Source organism: Aegilops tauschii, chromosome 2 (genome assembly GCF_002575655.3).
Source record: "Aegilops tauschii subsp. strangulata cultivar AL8/78 chromosome 2, Aet v6.0, whole genome shotgun sequence".
Taxonomy (NCBI): Eukaryota; Viridiplantae; Streptophyta; class Magnoliopsida; order Poales; family Poaceae; genus Aegilops; species Aegilops tauschii.
The window spans coordinates 541,717,726-541,738,999 of NC_053036.3; the positions used below are offsets into that span (position 1 = coordinate 541,717,726).

At 45.7% G+C, this 21,274-nt stretch overlaps 2 protein-coding genes across 2 annotated transcripts; both read right to left on the reverse strand.

Moving 5' to 3' along the window:
- Window positions 1-107: 107 nt before the first annotated feature.
- LOC109748335 (nuclear pore complex protein NUP88) lies at window positions 108-7,398 on the reverse strand. The gene is made up of 9 exons (XM_020307371.4): window positions 6,900-7,398; window positions 5,251-5,402; window positions 4,739-4,861; window positions 4,316-4,460; window positions 3,714-3,775; window positions 3,336-3,549; window positions 1,350-2,264; window positions 848-1,097; window positions 108-757 (listed from the first exon to the last, which is right to left on the reverse strand). Exons 1-9 carry the CDS (start codon window positions 7,314-7,316, stop codon window positions 483-485), a joined length of 2,553 nt encoding a protein of 850 aa, XP_020162960.1. The 5' UTR covers window positions 7,317-7,398; the 3' UTR covers window positions 108-482.
- A 6,691-nt stretch (window positions 7,399-14,089) lies between these two features.
- On the reverse strand, window positions 14,090-15,081 carry LOC109748331 (uncharacterized). The gene has a single exon (XM_020307363.3). It carries the CDS (start codon window positions 14,972-14,974, stop codon window positions 14,438-14,440), a length of 537 nt encoding a protein of 178 aa, XP_020162952.1. The 5' UTR covers window positions 14,975-15,081; the 3' UTR covers window positions 14,090-14,437.
- Window positions 15,082-21,274: the final 6,193 nt, after the last annotated feature.

The window sequence follows — 21,274 nt, forward strand, 5'->3', positions numbered from 1 at the left end:
CGTCAAGCGAGCAGCGAGGACGCGCCATCGCGCCCGCGTCCATCAGCCGGAAATAGTCAAGCATGGATACGTCAATCAATATAATGAACCAAATAAGGCAGCAGGAAGAACCAAACATATACTACCACGTTAATTAACTCAACAAAAAAAAACCCTTACTGTCAGGCTTCACATCTTCTAATCTAAAAATACACGACCATACTGAAGGCTACATAGACCTCGGACGTCATACCAGGAGTTAGTAACAAACCTCTTAAGCAGTTGTACCAAAAGTAACTGATTTAAACGTAGCGTCGGCTACTTTCTCCACAATCTTCGCCGCGTTGGGCATAATTCACACTCGGTCCCAACAACCTACGAGCACGACACGATCCGGAAGGACCGAGCCCTCCATAGTTTTTGAGCCAACATCTGCCACCAATTCCCTGTCTCGTGCCGAGAACATGGGTGCGATTCAAAACCAAGTATCACCGACTACAGTACTACTGCTGTTCCTTGTTCTTGAGTTCAGTCTCGATGACCCGTAGCTTCTGATTGTTCTCCTCGTTGAGGAGCGACAGCCTCTCCAGCGAAGACTTCATCAGCGACATCTGGGACTCCGAAACGTGGCCTCTTCCGGCCTTCGGCGCCTGAAATGGCGCCATTCCTGTGCCAGCTGCACCACCGCCCAGGGATGGTTGGGTGAACCGTTTCATCCTCGCGCTCAGGGCAGCAATGGAAGTACGCAGAGCGTCCAGCTCCACGTCCGCAAACCTATCTGCACAAGTTTTAGCAGGTAGGAAGCATGTTAGGGCATGATGAAGCTGTACGGGAAGAATATGTGAGGTCAGGTTTCTCGACTACGGACCAAGCTGTGACTTGAACTCCAGCTCCGCTTGTGACAACGGTTTCTTGTTTGCGGCAGGCAGCATCTTGAAGCTTTCTATGCGCTTTTCCAACAGGTCGTATACCTTGGAGGCCCGATTAACCCGCTTGTTTATCTCCTCGTCTTTGGCTTCTATGGACAGAAGTGACTGCTTCACTGCTTGTAAGCGTTTCTGCTTGTCTTCAATCTCTGTCTTCACATAATCTTCGTGTTCCTTGAGCTCGATGAAAACCTGAACATCATTCAAATGAACCCACGATCGTTAGTGATATGCTTATATTGTGGGGATTGAAAGATGTAACAGGTTCAGTTATCTCCAGAATGGAATGACTTTTACTTGTGCACCAACAATGGCATATGACATATTCTAAGTTGGTGGAGGCACTCTTTGCCTTTCTTCTTTAATAATGATATGCACACTCATGCATATTCGAGACTAAGTTGATAAGGGATATGCACAAAATACCATGATGATAGCTCTTACCTTGTGCCCATACTCCACATAGTGCTCATGGAAAACCTTAATATAGTGATGAAGTGTGGACTTCCCTTCGATGGAGTCAGGAGTCAACGACCTCAGGCTTGTTGAAGATGGAAGTATAGGTGGATCTGGACCAGCAAGAAGTTCTTTGCTGATCATTCCAGTTGTCGAAGATTCCACATCCTTGATGTCCTTGCTACATATGTCAAGCTGAAGAGGTGTTGGTTCCTTCCAACCTTTCATCTCCACCACAAAGCACTCACCAGTATATGTGATGCCAACTAACTGCACATGGCCATATGCATCCGCTATGGCGACAAATCCAGAAAGGAAGGGAGAACTTGTATCGCTGTTGCCTGTGGTGAGTACAGGATGCACGGAGGGTGGTGTGGAAGCCATTTCAGGGTATGAAAATGGCAGGAAGTGCAACGTGACCATGTCAAGTCCCCCGCCATGTGCACAATAAAATCTCTCCGGGACAAGGGGGTCCAGAAATAACGATAAAGAGCTACCGTTAGAAGTTTTTGGTAGTGCCAAATCCACAATTGAGAGCCTTAGCAAAGGAGGAGAGTGTCCCATCCAGACAGCTTCTGTATTGCTCTTCACATTTGACCCCATACTGGATGAACGATGTGATCTCAGGGCCGACGAATCTTGTGGATTAGAGTCACATATCATAGCAACGCTCTTTATGCGTCCATGTGAATCAACATTAAGGCGAGTAGGAACCCCAATGCTCCATTGTGGTTGGATTTCATCGGCTAGAGCATCAATCTGGAGCTGTCCACTACCCCAGGCAGTTACAAGAACTGAATCTTTTCCAACAGAGCTGTACACAAAACCCACAGCTTTACCTTCACAAGAGCTGTTCTTGCCTTCGAGTTCATTGTTTTCCTCGCAAACTCTACAAAGAGGCCCCTGCATGGGTGCTCAATCTTAATACACATTGATTCATGATAAAAACATAGAATGAAGGTCACATAGAAAATAGCAGTCAGAATTTGGAGAACCAAATTCTAAATTTCTCATGACAAGAAATGATGATATTTCTCGGTTATCAAAGCAGTTCAGGAATAGTTGGTATTTTGTTGATTTTCTGTATAACATGTTTCGTAAACTTTAACATTTAAGTTAGACTACAGATTGGTCTTGTTTCCAAGGAACTTCAGAATTCAAAATGAGTGGTAGATTTACAAATAGAAAATTTTATACCTATAGTAAGTCAACCAAATATAACCACAACAGTGATTTTCAAAGAGAATTTAAAACAGTAGAATCAATGTTCAACATAGTGTTTACTATTTTCTTCCTCCAAAGCGTGCTGGCTATCAAAACATTTAACCAATTGTCCGTCCATGACCAAAACTGTGGGTACAATATTTGTTGACACATTTCTCGAAAAATATATTTGCTGACACAATTACAGTAGCAAAACTGCGCCTGCAGAGGAAGTGTCACGTGTACACGTGAGTGTTGCAGACATGACTGTGCAATCTGTGGCAAATGTTTGGTCACGAGCCAAATGGCTCCTACTCTTACAAATCAACAATCTTATGTACTAGAAAAGCATCGGATTGACTATGAGCACTTAAATGAACAAATTACTAGTTTAAGAGGCATGCCTTTTTCCTTCCTCTTCATCATGGTTGTGTTACAGCATCCTAACTTTATATACAGCAAGGAATAGAGGCGATTTGCTACTTGTATCCACGGTCAAATCTCACCTCAAAATATTTCTGACCAAAAGTAATTTACTTTGTTCCTTCAAAAGGTGCTTACTTTTTTCCTTCTAAAGGTGTTTACTTGATATTCACGTGTTAAAACCGAATGCAATAATGCATGAAAAATTTTCATACGTCTAGCCATCCCAAGATAATAAAAGCATCAGCCCTATTCGAACACCACAAGCTGAATTCTCCAGTTAAACACATAGAGCTACACTTGCTCGGTCATTCTCAGATATATTTCAGAAAGTCAATAGAAGCATACCTGTAGAGTTAGAGAATCGTCTACTGGGGCATATGCACGAGCTCTTGACATCAGTGTGCTGCTATCTGCTGATTGACGTAACAGCTCCGGAAATGTTGCCTCCAACCATGCAATGGCCAAATGTGAGTTCGTGACAACATTTGGATTTGAAGATTTCAGCCCAAATGTATTAACATCTTCATATATCTCTTCAATATGTTTCTTACTATAGTCACTGCATCATAGAAAATAATTGCCAAATCAATGTAGATAAAGTACAACCTACAGCATGAAATTAAGTAGTTCTCACAATGTTAGGCAACATATCGAAATAAAATGTTAGGCAACATAAAAATGATAAGCGCTGAAAGAAGGGGGCAGATAGAAGTGCAATATTACCATCCAAATGGAACAACGGGGCAGAGCACAAAAATTGAACCATCACTGAACAAGATGAAAACCTGCATAAACAGGCTTACATGTGAAAAAAAGCACAGGGATTGACTACTCAACATACAAAACATTAATCCTAATCAAGGTAACTTTGAAGAGACTACACATGTATGTCCAAACAACATATCAAATGACAACTTGAAAGAAAAATTGAAATGCATGAAAAAATTCTGTTATGAACAGCACGGTGTAGACTTCACACACAAAAAAAATAGCATTGATAGTGTCATACAGAAACAGTAAATAAGCATGGCATTCCCAAATTCATTGGACAAAGATGCTGTATAGATAGTGTAGTAATATCAATTGATACCATAAATATTTGTACCATGTAATAAGCTTAAAACCTTAAACTAGCAAAACGATAAATTCCCATATGCAAAATTCACCACCAAATTGCTCTAGAGCTGTTTGAAGTTACTCTAAGTGTGATACTATCTTGCTTGCTATATTAAAATAATGATCCTGATAACTTTGTAAACTATTCTGGGCAAGTTTATTTTTGAGAGGGCTTCTATTATCTAGGCAACTGCAACCAAGAGACATACCGAAAATCTATCCCACAGATGATCACTGCCATAAGAGAATGCCACTGGACAAATTGACGATGCATTCTGACATCTTCCAGGTAGAATTGGCTGCAAATAAAATTCCTGCTCTGGTTGCTCTAAATCAAATGAGAGATCAAATAACCTGCATAGATGGCTCTTGATTATTTTATCTTACAGAAAATTTAATATAGTGGTTCCATTATGTTGATCTAAGAATATTGTATCAGTTTTTTAAGAAGAGATGAAGAATGGGCGTAGAGATAAATAAATATACATGATGACACACAGAAAAAAAGGGTACTTGATATGGGAATGGACAGAGGAAAATACATTTCCCATTTACATAAACTCCAACAAATTGCATGTTAAATAAGCTTAAATTAGCCCCTCCATGTAGCACCAAAATCCATTTTAGCATACCTGAAAACAGCATCTGATGTCAAAACACCAAAATGGCTGCTGCTAAAAGGGTGCCAAGATGTCTGCAGAACTTTTATGCCATTGTTATTGGTAGGTAAAATCTGAGAAGCAACTGGTGCGGTCCTGTAGTCAAATGCAGGGGAAGGTAACATTATAGTATAATGAAGTTATGAACAATGGGTCAATGGCATCAAAAGAAGAAGAAAAGATAGCTATACATCCCATTAATCTAAACTGCAGAGTGAATGAAAACTCTGTAGACGCCTTCTTTAATACCCAATGAGAAGAGTAGAAGATTGCTCTTGATGTGCATGACTAATGAGAAGAGCAGAAGATTTCTTGATGTGCATGACTAATGACATGCAGGAGAAATAAAAGAATATTCTTCCACTGGTTTTAATTTTTAATTGCAAGAAAAATATTCATAACTAGAATAATCTCAGAACATTCAGGAAATAAAGGAGCAAGAGTGCATTATCAACATGAGATATGGTTGTGATGAAGATATATACCTGCATATGATTGTATCACCATCTTCTGATACCCTCTCATGTACATACAGAACATTTATGTTATGTGATCCAGCTAGGAGTAATGATGACCCATCCGTATTAAGTGATATATGAGTGACCTCGTAACCAAGATCCATCTCCGGCATCAACATCTGGACAGCACAGGAGCGACATCGATTATGTCAATGCAAGATAGTACAGAACAATCATCATGGTAAAGAAAGAATACCTACTGTGGAAACTTATAAAAGATTACCACCTCACAAGCAATGAGTACAAAAGCATAAAAGTTTTCTCAATTCAACTATGACGGCATTTCATGACAAAAAGTGAGATCAAAGGAAGCAAATAATGCTGCAACCAAAACCAGTTAGGTAGAAATGTAAAATAGGCCTTATTTTTGGCATAGGAATACACACATTCCAAAAAAGCTATCATATCACTGTCAGGAATGGAAATTTCCCAATGTATTAAATAGTGGGCTATGCCATTTAGCGGCGACTCGGCCAGAAGCTATTAAAAGCTATAGCGAAGCTAAGCCCCATTTAGCGTTTTCTTAAATTATGATTTTAAAAAATAGGTATAAAATCAGGCTTCATATGTGATGTATCGCATATACTTGACATAAACACATGTTCGCACAACAAAACCAGAGCTCCAATCAGGTATCTTAATTCAATAACCAAGCTTCACACTATGCACCAGATATATCAGAAACAAGAACAATAGAATAATGCAGCGGGATGGTTTCATATAGCGCCTTAGTGGGCTAAATGACTCCAAATTTAGCGCCAGCGGGAAATAGCGGGCTATTAGCATCATTTTCAATTTAGTATTAAAATTGCATAGCTTTAGCAGGAGAGCTCAAAGGCTATAGCAGGGCTATAGCGAAGCTATAGCCGGATATTTAAAACTTTGAAATTTCCCCAATATGAGGAGGGAATCAATAACTTTCTTTTGAAGCCTTAGTCCACATCCAAATAAAAAATGTACAACTATGCCTCAGCCTCTCCCATGTATGTTCTCGTCAGATCTCCAAAACGTGAAAATGCACAACATAGGTGGTGCATTTTCATGCCTAGAAACATGGTAGCTGATAGTATACCATGTGATGCCAAAAACTTATTTTACATAGTTATATTATTATATGCTACTACATAAAAAATGAGCTCAGAGAAACTTTAATGTTGTGGAACCGTTTAAAACCTAACCTCCGTACAAATATAGGGGAAGGTAGACCCATCTTTCCCACCATGTGCCCATCGCACATCATAATATCGACTTCCCATTTGTAAAAATTAGATAATATGCCGCACTATATTTCCTACATCACAGTACAAACCTCTTGGAAATATTGTGCTTAGGGTAGCAAAGAGTACTACCTAAATTAACATACGATCCGACACTAAGAAATCCAAATGCTCCACACTATGTCCAGTTGCACAACATCACACAGAGAAGCTTCTCCCCATTTTTGTTCACACACAGAAGTACTAGTGAATTGCAAATTGCCCCAGACACCAATGTAGATTCTCAAACATATGGCTCTGACCTAGTGACCAGGGAACGGGGAGAACCGATGCCTATCCCTACCATTTCACAGTGCCTTTATACTACGAGAAAGCAACCACGGGGAGAAATCACTTCACCTCAGAAGGCACGGCGGCTTCGACGGAGACCTCCTCCCCGTCCCACTCCGCCTCGGCGTCGCGGATCCGCACGGACACCCGGTGGGCGCCGCGCGCCGAAGGGTCCCAGACGTAGAGCCTCGACCCGGCGGCATCCCACGCGGCACCGCCGCCGCCCAGGGCACCGCGGAGCGCGAAGGCGGGGTGGGAGGAGAAGGGGACCCACTGCGCCGGCGAGTAGGTCCTCTTGGGCGAGGGCCGGGGCCTGGGCCTCGAGGAGGTGGCGGAGGTGGAGGCGGAGGAGGGCGTGAGCGCGAGGGACGGGGACGGGGAGGGGCGGCGGCGGGAGGGCGGGGTCGCCGGGGCCGGGGAGCGGCGAGCGGGAGGCGGGGAGTCCGGGGGCGAGGGCGACAGCTCCGGCGCGGTGATGCGAGTCATCGCCGACGAGGTTGCGCTTCGCTGCTGTCGGAGCGGCCGGAGCGGTCGTGGGGTTTGAGGTTTGCGGGAGGGAGGGGAGTGGGCGTCTTGTTGGGCTTTTAGGGGGCCTTTCTGTATAGACTTCGAGGGCGCGCAATGGCTCTTTCTCCGAAGAAGGGAGCGGCTATGTGGTGGGCCGGCCCAGTACGATGTGGCTCGTCATGCTGACGTCATATCAATTTCCCCTCCTTTTTACTTTATTTATGGAGTATATTTAAATTACACATATTAATAAATATTCACGGGTTTAAAAAAATGTCCGTGAAGTTCAAAAAATATTCAATGAAAATGAATGGTCGTACAACTTGTATTTGAAAAGTGTCAACATGTATCAGGTAAAAGTTTCACGTGTTTCTAAAAATGTACTTTGTGTACTGGAAAAAAATAGACATGTGTTGAAAAAAGAAAAACGACAAAAGGCCAAAGAAACAAAAATGAAAGCAAAAAAACAACAAAAAACCCAAAGGAAAACAAAGGGGAAAAAGAAAACCCAAAGTAAAATGAAGAAAAAAAACCCAAAGAGAAACCGATGAAAAGTATATAAAAGAAAACAAAAAACCCTGAATAAAACCGAAGCAGAGTGAACCTATAGCGCGTAGCGAGCAAACTACGCTAATGGGCAAACCCTCTAGTCGTAGCCCGTTGGAGATTCCTATTAGGAATCGGTACGGGAACACATAGCCATGGCGCTTTTTGAAACCACAACAATTTCCTATGGACTTTGAACGAGACTAACAACGTCTTTTTCCTTTTTTCGGTTTTGGTAATCCTACTGGTTTGAATATACCATTTAGCCTAACAAAGGTTATCTGATTTTTGTTTGCGTTCGTTGATTCCATGGTCGAAAACGGCGGCGAGGCTTCGTACAGAAGAAATTGGAAACTGCGACACCACAATAGCCGCGACGCAGATGGACGATAGTCCGAAGGTTGATTGGTTTGTATAAGGGCTGAAAATTTGGTGCACGAGGAGGTTCAGAGGGATGAATGGGCGGGGAGGTGAGGCCCGTGTGGTAGTGACACCGATCATGGGTGGTGAAGACAAGCGCTTTGGCCAGCGGCACAGATGGTGGGGCTGCAGTTGAAGGAAGAATATGACTAGATCATGTGTGAAATAGTTGGAAGTTAAAGGCACTGTGTGAGGTGTTGGATTTCGATCGAACGGTTAGGATAGAAAGAGGGAAATCAACCGTCTTGTTTAGACGGTCCCTTCCTCCCTTTTTGGAAAAAGCGACATCAACCTGGATCCGACGTTGAAGATGCTCGGAGGGCTCCTCCTGTCGGTGTTCCTTACCGGACTAGATCCAGTCTTTGAGGGTTGGTATCTTGATGACTATCACGACTCGTTAATGCCTCCCGGTTAGGGGTTTCTTTAGTGTCAAGATGTGGACTGTGCTCTTCTTCTTTGGCGATGACGAAGATCGTCAGTGCTTGGTAGTCACGTCTAAGGCGATATGCGGAGTACAACCGCTTGGTTCTCCCTTATTCTTTTGTTGCTTGTATGCGTTTTATCTCTATATCTTCATTCACTACTATGAATACAAGTAATTTATGCCTACGGGTGTACATCTTAAAAAAAAAAGCAAGAAAAAAAAAGTGATGTTCGCTCCTAGTGGATTGATGGGTGGGACTGTGGGAGGACGCTCCGTCGCGATAGATGACCAAGGAATGGGCTGCTGCACCTGCAGGCACCGCCACCGCCATCGGCCATCCGCCGGCTTCAGCTTCAACCCGTCGATCGGAGGCGCATCGACCACACCGTCGCCTGCGCTAGCCCCATGCCTCGAGCAATGCGTATACCACTCGTTTAGCTCGTGCGCCATGGACTGCAGCCGCGAACCAAACTACAATGCCCGTCTGTGCTATCGACAGCTTCGTCAGTGCACTGATTTCTCCTTGTCGATCGACTGGCCCTGCCCGGCCGGGCCACCGTCGTGCTCCTGCCGCGGCACTGCATTTCCGGTCGGTTTGCCTGCCTGCTTGTTTCTGGACACTTGCATGCGTGCATACTCGCCCCGCCCGGCCGTGAGATCGATCGATCCCTATCCACGGCCAGTCTTTCTCTTTCATGGCAGCAGATCAACCAAAGACAGCAAAACGTGGAGCGTGGGCAGCATTGACGTACAGTACATACAGATACAGGTCTCTGTCTGTCACATGGATGGATGGCATGGCCGCCGTGTCCGAATCCATACGTGTTGATTCCGATTCCTAGCTAACATATGCTAAGCCCGGCGATCATCAACCTGTTCCCTCTATTTTCTTCACCGGGGCGCCGGGGCCACGGCTGCTCGGCACCCTAACGACAGTGGGTCGACGGCACGGCAGACCGGCCGCCGGCGTGGTCCATCCTGAAACCTGAAACCTGAAACTATGGACGCAGACAGTCATGAACTCATGACGCATCAATCATCCACTCAGGCAGCATCCATCAAGATTGCGCAAATGTGAGCTAGGATGATCCTGCCACATGCACGGTGTCTCTCATGAAGCGCATCACTGCCTCGTCATCTTGCCAATTAAACCTAAAGAGGCCATATATGCACAAGCATTCGGCAAATCGGCATCCACTACGACATGATCCATCAGTATATATGCACTGACAGCGAGATGGATCGACCGCGCAAAACGTCAGCTAGTAGGATCTTGTCACGATCATGATATCCGTGCTGGTCTGCTGTGCTAGCTAGGTGATCCATGCGTGCACTTAATCTCAATCATGCAAAACACTCGACATTTCAGTCATGATCTATGCACTGTGCCGTTACTATCAGTGTCTCTCTCCGCTATTGTCAGACATAAATCTGAAGCCTGCTTGTGCCACCATATATAGACAGACGGACCCTATTTAGTTCTATACGCACATGGAACATCAGCGCGAAGTATCTATGGATGGTGGATAACACATGCTCATATCTTCCTTTGGTAAGACCACATGCTCCAACATCTCTCTGGAAGTCTCTTCTGCCTGAATGTGCACACCTCCTGCTCCTAGACAAGCTAGAACCAAAACATGGGCAACCAAAATCTTCCCATATCTCACCACATGCGAGTATGCGACTGGATCCAATTGAATGGCGCCTCCAATTCGCACAACCTTCTCGATCTCATGCTTCTACGCTCTTGACAGTTGCAAACAACCCCACATGTGTCCAGCATTTCCTGTTCTAACTGCATGCGCACCCATCATCCATGCTTGGAAACATAGCGACGTTGCAAAGCTATGCGCCGCCTTAAAATCGAGGTGCATCCTCACATGCTCGTATGCATGGCAAGACCGTTTTGTTCATGCTTCAATGTCCATGGATCTTGATATCGAGCGAGGCAAATGTGCACTAGGCTTACCCTGTACAGGTTCAGAGTTCAGACTAGCTAGCTAGTTTGACCTTTGAAGAGACGCAAAAGCATTCCCTGCTTACAAGGGAACAGAAGACGTTTGCATAAGCAGATAAGCTCCTATGTACTTGATTATGCCTTTGTATTGGACTTTGAGTCGCCTTATGAGACTTTCGTGTGATAACATCGTGCCCAGATTAGCTTAAGGGTGAAGTAAATTCAGCTACAAGGCAGTACAATAAAACAACTAGAGAGTTCGTACTGTCAATCATACATTTTGATAACCGAAGATCAACATGAAGATCGAGTGCAGATTGAGCAATGTATATATATATATATGTGAGACTATTTAACTTCGGTTCTGGCAAGAATTTAGCTATTTACCGTATATATTGATACACTTATACTAGTGCACAGACACCCACCCTGGGTCAAATGAAGACTTTGTATCATCATCAGGTCAAGTCTGATTGCTTTTCATGATATTTAACTTGTCACAAGGAAGGAACGGCATTATACTTGTATAATTGCATCCACCAATTGCAGTTCAGACATATTATCTTTTGAGCTTAAAAAAAGTTGTTTGTTTCACAACTAACTTGCCCACTGGAACTGGAATCTCCCATCATTTATGTGCATTATTATCCTATATATAAACAAGAAGAGTCCTCATTTCGTTGACAAAAATATATTGCTCTGCTGAGAAACAACTCCCGCCACTTCTCTGATGTATTAACAACAATCATGCATGAGCTGCTGATCATCAGAATAATAAAAAACACGCGCGCAGTCCAACAATCATGTATTAATAATAAACAACTAATTGGGGCAGAGATGATGCAATGTTGATTGAAACGTCCTTCGCGTTCCACACACGGTTCTTGAGGTCCATTCCATCTAGAGGCCAAATAGGCCCAAGTGCCCAACTTGCGTTTTGCACATCGCTTATATTTTCCATAGACCAGACTTGCCTTCCCCCCCCCCCCCCCCCCCCCACAGTCTGGTCTTTTCACAATTTTGACTGAACCGCGAAGGAATGGTGACATTTCTAGAAGATCTATCCATTTTTTGGCTACGATCTCGACGTGTTCCACAAAAAAACACACGTCTCTAGTTTGGACTAAATACCTGTATGTATTCTCTCTTCTTTTTTTGACAGGTATTTTTTTTTTGACAGGTATGTATTCTCTCTTCTTAATGAATAGGCAAAGCCCCTGCCGGGTTTCTGTGAAACTTTTTTTGGGGGGCTGCAAGCATCGCTCCAGCAGAGACAGAAGGACAGATAAATTGAAAAGCCTGACTAGTGCAAAACTTCAAATGCAGTTTTCACCAGTGGACTTCTCTTCTCTCTCAAGAAAAAAAAAGGTTTTTCCCAGTGGACGGTCACGTGAGGCGCACATGCGGCGACTCGGTAGCGGCAACCGCTAGCAGTTTGTGATGCAAACAATGTTGGGAAAGCGCTAATTATTAACTGAAAAGAAAATGGGGGTGCAAATGGATCTGTGTGTGGAATTTGTGGATCCGATGCAAGTACTGGTACTAAAATTAGGCGGCATCTGAAGGTGGTACGTCCGTCCTTGCAGGTACCGCAAGGCCAGTGGGCAATGGCCGGCGACTCCCCCATCATCAATGGCGATTAGATTATAAACTATTCGGCCCGGCCTCCGGGGACGGACGCTCCATTACTGGCTTTGACACCTCGCAACGTGCAGACCACATGCCGCTGCCCGTAGAGGCTGGCTCCATCACCATAGCCTATGAACCCTAACAGTAACTGTTTCAGATGGTTAACCGTTGAAGCCAGTTCACACTCCAAAAAGCTGCTTACTATCGTTGCTAGTGATCGGCTAGACAATCGGACATTGCATGTTGCTGAAAATTCAGTCTGTCAAATAGTTCTACAGTGCATATTTTTCCTAACACGATCATGATCAACTGACCAGCACAAACCCATTGCTTCTAGAGGTCGTCAAGCAAGCCGTCCATCATGACGATCGGGATACATGCAGGCCATGTTCCTGGCGAAAAACAAACGGCGCATGTGTGGACTTTCCGGGAGGGGGGCTGTATATCTCCATTCCAAAGCGCATCGGGCTGAACAGTCTCGTGCTCCTAACCAAGATTAGAATTCAACCTACAGTAGCTGCTACGAGGCTACGATCCACAGGCACGAGAGAGAGGTGGACCTGATCTAACGGAACGGGGCGCATCGGGATGCGAGGAGAAGCAAGCAACATCTTCTTCTCATCGAGATGCTCACTGTTGGACCAGAGAAACCTTTGGAGAGGATCCATCCATTCAATTTCAAGGTCGGCGGACGACGAGATGCGTGCAAGTGCTGCTGCAGCGCCCACTTTTCTCGCTCGGAGACTCGTGCAAGCTTTTGAGGGAATCTCATCATCACTACCCGGCTTGCAAAAGAGGGGCCGCTTTTCCTTTCCTTTTGGTTCGGGCTCCCGAGAAAGGTTCATGAATGAAAGTGTGGCACACAACAACAAACGGAAAAGCAGAGGGATATGGGGCCCGTGGATAAGTAGGATTAGTCGGTTAGATCCTCGTCCGTTCAAAAAGTTCGACGACCCTCCAATATTCCGTTGTGCTAGATGCATCCCTTGTTTATAACTAATGTAGTATTAAAAACGTTCTTATATTATGGGACGGAGGGAGTAACTCCGAATGCCCCGGTTGTGCCGTGAAAATCACAACAGAAAACACAAGAACTAAAAGGGGTAAACTGAACGGAGCCACAAACAGACACAATGCATGCATCTCTGAAGGTATTGTGTTGTGCCGGCCAGCCTGAAAATCAGAAAAAATAACAAGGAAATTAAACACATGAACAGTGGCCTCCATGAATCTGGGTGCCGTGCTTGTCCCTACTGGTACTGTATGTCACCTAGCTTCGTCGTACTGTTGGTCGCCCGTTTTGCTTTGCACCGTACAAGTGTGTGTTTTATCCCATGGCCGTTTCTGTACTCGGCTTCAGGCAATGCCGCACAGTGCTCACCTGACGCTTTGCCTCATGTGACGACCAGTGGTAAAAACAGTAGTAGAAAGGCTCCCTAAAAAAGCAGCAAAAACGCCACTGTGGCAGTGCCTTTTTTTTATTAAGAAAAATCGTTGGGTGCATGTGGTGACTTTTTTTGGGATCGAATTGCACCACGTAGTACTGCGATCTAAAGTTGGATTCATTTTACCTGCGGGTACACATGCGCGCCAATAGTCAAGATTGTTTCTTTTTTCCTGAAGAATAGTTAAGATTGTTTTAGAACAACGGCCGGCGAGATGTACGCACGCGAAATATGTAAAGGCCATAACTGCAGCGTATGAAAGAGAACATTCAAAATATTTCCGGTGACATCGCAACAGATCCCTGGTAAATGGGCAAAAACAAATCAATCAAGAGAGAAAAAACCGTCCTTAATTTTTCACATCCAATCTTTCCATGATAAGATCAATGGCGTCCGCATGCATGCATTACATCAACCGGCTAATCCAGATCATCATCAGAGGAAGAATGCGGGCAGTGGTAATAATTCCTACTAAGAAAAAACCGTGGGGGGAGATACCGTACGTCGAATCATCCCTCACCATCACGACGCTGAGAAAACAGGACCGAAGAAGAAGAAGAAGAACGGGAAAAAAAGGAGCATTTTTCGTGGGACAGACAGGATGGTGGTCAGGTACTGCTGCTAATGGTGGCCGGCGAGTGACGACGGGCTCCGGCGGCCGGCCGGGCCGGGCTTATTATCTGCAGAGCGAGTTGTTGGGGGTGCCGACGTCGGCGGCGGCGATGGCGAACTCGGCGCTGCAGTAGCAGAAGGCGGCGTTGTCCTTGTGCTTGCGGCCCTTGTCGACGGCGCGGAGGATGGCCTCGAAGGCGGGCACGTCGCAGGGGATGCGGAGCAGGCCCTCCTGCTGGAACCCGAACTCCTCCTCCGCCTCCCGGAGCAGCGCCGCGAACGCCTGGTGCTTGAGGTACTCGGTCGGGATCACGAACCGCCGCATCGCCGGGCCCACCGACACCGCCAGGTGGCCCTTGGGCGGCGGCCCCGACGCCGCCGACGACGGCGGGCTCTCCGTGAAGGACAGCGTCCGCTTCAGGAACTTCTTGGCCTTGCTCTCGCCGTTGCCGCCGGCGGTGACCGTGGCCACGGCGGGCGTGCTGGCCGCCGCCGCGTCGGACTTGGACGCGACGGAGAGCTTGCGCCACTTCTTGAGCATCTGCTGCAGCCGCACGATCTCCGTGATCTTGTTCGACTTCTTGCCCCCGAGCTGCTCCATCTCCGGCGCTCCGGGGGAAGATCTTCGGGCGGTGGTTTTCACGGGCGAGAGCGGGAGCGTTTCCTTTCCTCCTACGGGATTTTGGGCTTTGGTTGTGGCGTTGCTGTTGCGCTGCTTGGGGGCGTTCGTCGAGGGGGCATTTAAAGGGCGAGGGGTCCGGTGGGGCCCACCTTAATTGTAGGGTTTCCGTGGGGGGTAGCGGCAGTTTCTACTGTTTTTATTTTTTGATGATTGTGGGTTTTTTATTTCTCTGATCTCTCTGAATAATGGAGTAGTTAATTAGTTGAGATGAGGTTTGTGAATGCCAGTTCGAAGCATCTGAATAGACTTGTGTTTGTTGTTGCCACCTTTGGGGAAATGTGTGCTGGCCTGCAACTGCCTGGCGAAAATTTAACCAAGATTCTTTTTGCTGTTCACGCAGTGTCATGTGTTGCGCTTTGACTTGAATTTGTGGACGGTTAGCCTTTTTATCCAAGGGTAGATCGGAATGGAGTATATAGTCGTAACCCTCTTGGATTTTACTCTACTGTTTTTTCTTTCGTCCCCGAAGGATAGTAGCTTCTTGTTATTAACCGAAAGTTTGTTAGGGTCGTATGGTTAAAGTGCACAAAACATTTTTTTTCTAACTATATTTTTGCGAAAAGGGGTATGGATCTATTATAATGGCTTACTGAATGTACAAAGCACCCCAAACATCCTAAGAATTACATCGAGATTCATGCACCACTGAGTGACCACTACCGCTATGAGAACGAGCCGCTGACGTGTCGTCATTGCCACTCCCTTACCAGAGCCGGCTTGACCATATCAATGACAGTCGGGAAGTCTTCATGCACATGACCATAAGAATCAGCGTCCCAAAGCTGCCATCGTTGCCATTAAGCCATTAAATTGATCATACCAAATCTCGTCGCCTCGCACGTACATCAAGAAACCCTAACATCACCTCCCCAAGGAGACAACATGTTTTACACCGGAGATCCATCGACTATATTCTAATGGACGAACTAGAGAAGGATTGAAACCCGAAAGATCAGCTCGAAGAAGAATCACCACCATCCGCCATGGCCCCGCCCCCGTGAGGACTAAAAAACCTAACCTAAAGTATTGACTATATCAAGGCACCAGGAATCCTCCCTCCCCTCGCCGGCCACCAGAGCGGCAAACCGATGAGATGGTAGTCCATGGGCTCGTCGTCGAAGCCTGGAGGGATATATAGATGGCCATGGACACTACTTTGGTTATCGAGCTTTTTCTTTTGACAGATTAAATCGCTCCACTCCTTAAACACCAAAAATATAATGTTACAATAATTTTATCTGGAGCAGATAAAAACTATCAGTAGAGTAGTAGTAATAGACTTCTTTGTTTTTTGTTTTTGGAGCTGAATAGTAATGGACTCTTAACCGCCCGTTCAGTCAGACTTGGCAGAGCCACTTGCACTTCGCCTCCTCCCAGGCTTTGCGACGACTCTTGGCCGTGGTCTCCACCTCTCGAATAACCATGGAGAGATCATCGTGTAGAGCGGCCGATGCGTCCGTCGAGTGGCCAGGGCAGCCAACCGTTGCAGCATCCGCATCCTCTGGCTCGCTCGATTTGCCTGCTTTTTTCTGCTGTTGATGTGAACGAAAATAGGTGAAACATGGCCAAGGCGAATCCCTAGATGCGCGTACATGAGGTCGGCTCTGTTACAATGCGTGCAGATCACGAAGAGAGAACAAGGAATAACGCAAGGAAATTCGCAGGCAAAAAAAAAAGGAATAACACATGAATATCTACTGTTGCCTAACGACAACATACTTTCTGCGAGCTCCTCCGGCCACGTACCCCCAACAGCGACTTTACCCCTTCAACAGTTGCATCCTTCAACAATTGTGTTAAAGGAACTCGCAAAAAGAAAAATGTGATAGAGGAGCTTGCCCGATTTAAAACAGCTCATTTTTAGGTTGCCATTTTCTGTTGCGACTGATTAACTTTATTTTTTATAGTAATATATTGTGAGGAAAACAAAAAGCCGCCCGCAGAGGTTGGATAGCCAAGTGAAAAGAAAAGGTGAGGCCATATTATTTTTCTATGATACGTACAAGCATGTATACCATATATTTAGAGAAGACGGGATTAAGAAGCGCACCCGCAAGCATACTCTTAATCACTCATCGCATCAGATATGCATCAGATATGTCATTCGACGCCATGGATTGCGCCCACATATTATTGAACTATTCGGGGGCTGCAACAACGTGGACAAGGATTGCACCCACATGTTATTCAACTATTCGGGGACTGCTACAGCTTGGTGCATGTTTGGCACCGCACGGGCTCCTCTTTGTGATTTTTTTTGGAAGATTTGGGATGCGCACACGGCAAAAGTTCTTCACAGCGGTGATCAGTCGGCTATCAATAATGTTAGCTAACATCATCATCGATTTCTCTCCGCGGTCTCACCGGTTTAGGTCATCGAAGCAAAAAGATGACCACAACCCAATTGCCACCCACGATGTTGTAATTTTGGTCCTTAGCAGTTGATTCAGGTGGGGAACCTCGCTTCTAATAATACTAGCTAACATCGATGATTCCACTCCATGGTTTCTCATGTTTAGGTCATTCGAGCAAAAGATAAAAGAGCCGCAAAAAAAGAGAGCAGAAGATAGCGAGAAACCAATGGCATGATTATCTATCCCCATGAAAATCTTGATCTTTAATATGTAGTATATTCAGGTGAGGAATGCCCCCCCTTCCCCCTCCGCCATGGTGGCCAACCCTAAAAAGGTGAGTTGGTGTCATTGTTTGCTCCTCATGTATCGCACCATCACCATGTGAATAAGCACATTTCCATTTAGAAAAAAACACGTTTATACGTGTGCTAATCGTCACGTGCCTAGAATTTTTTCTGGTGTCTCCTGAATTTTTCTGGCTCATGTGAGGCCAAAGGTGGGGCGACGTGAGGAGCACGACGACAGGCAGTGACCCCGACAAAGCCGAGCTAGGACCTGCCGAAGACGACACCGCAAGCAACAATGAGTTGCGAAGTCCCAAGCGAAGGTGATGAAGCAGGTCGTGGGGGTGCAGAGATGGTCACAGACGGCGGTGGGGGAAGGTTAACAAGAGGGCGGGGCTGCGAGGCCGTGCACCACAATGTCCGCCGGTTGTGGGGAGTGAAGGTGGGGTAGATCGAGGCGCGCGGAAGGAAGAAAAAGATAAACCTTTGGATCCAGGGGCCCAGAAAATCAACCTAACACGGAATTTTTTCCGGGCGTTTTTTCCTCAAAACATATATGTGCTCTTCGAGGTGGCCAAGTGCACCCCCCACATTATCCTACGCCATCAAAATTGCAGGCATTGCTTCTCCAGTAGGAGCATCTTGGAAGGCTCAGATCCCACGAAAACAGCTCTAAAATTACCACGACCCCCACCGGCAATATTCAGTCAAACGAGGCCGCATCAACCGTTGCCTCGACCAATGAGCCGTTGACCATCCCATCTCCCTCGCCTGCAACAGATCTACGGCAGCTAAGGTGTCAGAGAGAGCCTCTGCGTTTTTGGACGGCCGTGGAATCCAGCGCCCCAGCATGTCCACGGACCCAACCCAACCCCATCATCCTTCTCCTCCAACTGGATTTGCTGCTGGGCGTGGACGGAGAGAGGCGTTGTACGGATCGATCCATTCACACCAGAGCATGCATTCATACGGCCGGTGAGCGTAGTGCATACATGTGATCAACTCCGCCTAATAATGCTTCCACCGGCTAAGCGCTGATATTATATATGCTTTCAGCTCTGCCAGCTCGTGATTGCGCTAATCATTTCGGCGGTTGGCGATGGCCATTGACTTGCTTGAATAGCTCTGGCAGTACTGTACGGTCCTCTCAGATTTCGGGATCTACTTACCGCCGGGCATCGTCGACTTCGTCCGTCTCCTCTAATTCCAATCTCACCGACTGCGGTGGTTTGGATGTTTGATGCCTGACTAAACATACCCATCCGGTGGTTAAAGGTGGCGAGGGGTTCATTGCATTGCATTGCATCGTCGATGATTGTGGAGGGAAGTAGGTTGCCGGTGATAATCGTACTACGTGGCTAATCATTTGGTTGGTAAGATCGATCGATTACTTGCCCTCGCGACGTGCGACAGGCAACCAAACGGCCGGAACAAAATCGACCGTCGATCATCTGCGCCGCAACGGCAGATTCTCTGGTATTTTTCTTCTAGAGTACCCCTCTGTTCCAGACGCTCTTATATTTCTTTACCGAGGGAGTACTTCTTTGCTCTTTGTCTCTTCGATCAGTTGTCCTGTTGTTCATCGCTAATCATTACAGCTCGATCGATCGTCGATCTATCTGCGAAAACTCAAAGTGAAATAAAAGGAATAAGGGGTACGTGAAAGCATCACATTTCCTTTCCTTAAACCCCAAGTAGCAGCTACTCCAGGTAGTAACATGACGCACGCTCGGTTGATGACAAGTGGCTCTGTCTCTTAGTGACTTGGTCGCAGGCCTGTCGAGATCCCAAATGTACACAGTGTGTTCCGCATTTGCAAACTAGTCGCAAATTGCAGCGAGGCAGCACGTGAAATGCTTGAAGCTCCAAGTAAGATATGCGCACCCTCTGTACGCGCAGTTGTACCCCTAATTAGACCGCAATTAACAAACCAAACGGAACACAACTATAGTGGTGCCAAGTACAAGTGGTGGTACTTTGATCGGTCGATTCGATCTACCTCCATGATGTTGCTACACCATCCAGAGACTTCTTAAATGTCTACTAACTTATTAGAGCTGCAACTTGCGGCTCATAACACATACAGGCATACAACACATACTAACGCATATATACTTCTAAGAGTTTATCACGTCTGTATATAGCAAAGATGAATTAGATTACTCCTAGATTAGCATCGACGATGCAACTATGTCTGCCACCCATCCGGTCCACTGCATGCTACTACTTGGACTTAAATTAGTATCATGTGATAAAACAGTGCTAGTTATAAGGTCACAAGTGGGACTTGAGAGTTGTTCTTCCTAAAGCCATGTGAAATCCTGTTTGGCATTACAGTGATCTCTGCTGGCGATGAGTAAAATTGAAATAATGTGATGGGAGTTCTGGTTTTGTGCAGGTAGGTCAGTGACTGAACATGGTGCAATTTGCAAAGAACATGGCGTATATGTACTCCACTAGATAGGACTAGGAGACACCTCGATCGATCTTAAATTTTGAGATCTAGTAGTTGTAGGCTTGTAGCCCTTCCAAATAAATCCTCTCGTGATGCGCATGTACTGTAAATTACTACTAGTTCCTGCATCAACTTGGTTAATCATCTCTGTAGTTTAGTAGTTTTGTGCTGGATAGTTAGTGACAGAACATGATGCAATAATTTGCAAAGAACATGGTACTACTATACTCCACTAGACATGTACGTACTCTGTAAATTACTAGTTCCTGCATCAAGTTGGTTAATCATCTCTGTAAATTAGGGTTAGGGGTAGCCTTATCGATCTATCTGCAAGCAACAAGTAATTAACTCTGTCTTAACAACTTAAACCAGGTGTAAACAGCCCACTGGTTCCACGGCCTTGGCGAAAGCTGAAGAGAGTCGCTCGTGGCGCGGGAGCCCGAAGTTTTGACCAGCTGCACCTGCACCTGCACCTGCACGCCGAGGTCGGTGCGACGCTGCGTGCAAAAACAGTAGCATCGGGAGCTGCAAGCCTGCGATGCTGCTCAGACTAGCCACAATGTGTAGTAACATGTCCATGTTACTACTCTATGTTACTATCTCTATAGTGGGGAGTAACATATGTGTGGTAACATACAACACTTCATTTAGACTAGCCACAATGGGTAGTAACATAGAGTAGTAACATGCCCATGTTACTACTCTATATTACTACCTCAATAGTGGGTAGTAACATAAGTGTGGTAACATGCAAAGCTTCATTTATTACTCCCTCCATTCCAAAATATAGTGCGCCCGCGCTTCCCGAGGTCGAACTTTGACCATAAATTTAACGAACGAGACCGACTGCGGCGGGTGAAAAATTTACATAATTAAAAACTTCTTTCGAATACGAATTCACTGATATAATTTTTGCTCCCGCCGCAATCGGTCTTGGTAGTTAAATTTACGGTCAAAGTTGAAGCACGGATATAGAGGAAGCACTACATTGTGGAATGGAGGGAGTACGTTATAGACTCATATTGCATTGGGACATGTGATGTTACAGTAACTAGCTAAGTTACTAGTACTACATCTCTCCTCATTAACTCATTGCCACATAAGCAAAATTGCTGAGTTGGACTCG